Raw genomic sequence first — 643 nt, 5'->3', positions numbered from 1 at the left:
AAAATTATTTTAAAAAATAAAAAAAAAAAATATATATAAATATAAATATATTTTTTACAAAACAAAAAAAAAATAATTAATAATATTTATTAAAAAAAATTAATTTAAAAAAAAAAAAAAAAAAAAAAAAAAAAAAAGAAGTTATATATAAAAAAAAAAAAAAAAAAAAAAAAAAAAAAAGTATAACAAGGTTTAAAGATTTATTAACAAAAGGTTTTTTAAAAAAAGTTCATTTTCCATTGAACCTTATAAAAAATTGAATGTTTTTTACATGTTGTCTTGAATTGTAAAAATTTCCCCTTTGATTTAATAAATAAAATTTTGAAATTGCAGAAAAAAAAAAATATATATATTATATATATATATATATATATATATATATATATACATATGTATTTTTTTTTTTTTTTTTTATGATTAATAATAATACGAATGTAACAATTTATCTCTTTCCATATTTAAATTTTTTTAAAAGTTAATTAAAACAACAAACAATTATAATCTTATATAAGTTTAAAATAAATAAATTAATAAAGGATACATTAAAGAAATAAATCAAAATAATATAAAAATATATAAAAAAAAGGATTCATAACAATATTGAAAATGTTGAGATAAATTTGGTAAAGATAAAATACCATCG

The 643-nt window shown here is 11.4% G+C and overlaps 1 protein-coding gene across 1 annotated transcript in view; it reads right to left on the bottom strand.

Annotated features, from left to right (window-relative positions):
• Positions 1-589: 589 nt before the first annotated feature.
• Positions 590-643, bottom strand: part of PRSY57_1230200 (serine/threonine protein kinase RIO1, putative) — a gene marked incomplete at both ends in the record, with an annotated part of 3,048 nt that continues 2,994 nt past the window's right edge. The window contains one exon of the mRNA XM_012908721.2: positions 590-643. This exon is cut by the window's right edge and continues 2,994 nt beyond it. Within this exon, the coding sequence (XP_012764175.2) occupies positions 590-643 (54 nt within the window).

Source organism: Plasmodium reichenowi, chromosome 12 (assembly GCF_001601855.1).
Source record: "Plasmodium reichenowi strain SY57 chromosome 12, whole genome shotgun sequence".
Taxonomy (NCBI): Eukaryota; Apicomplexa; class Aconoidasida; order Haemosporida; family Plasmodiidae; genus Plasmodium; species Plasmodium reichenowi.
This window is presented reverse-complemented; position numbering and strand designations above follow the sequence as displayed.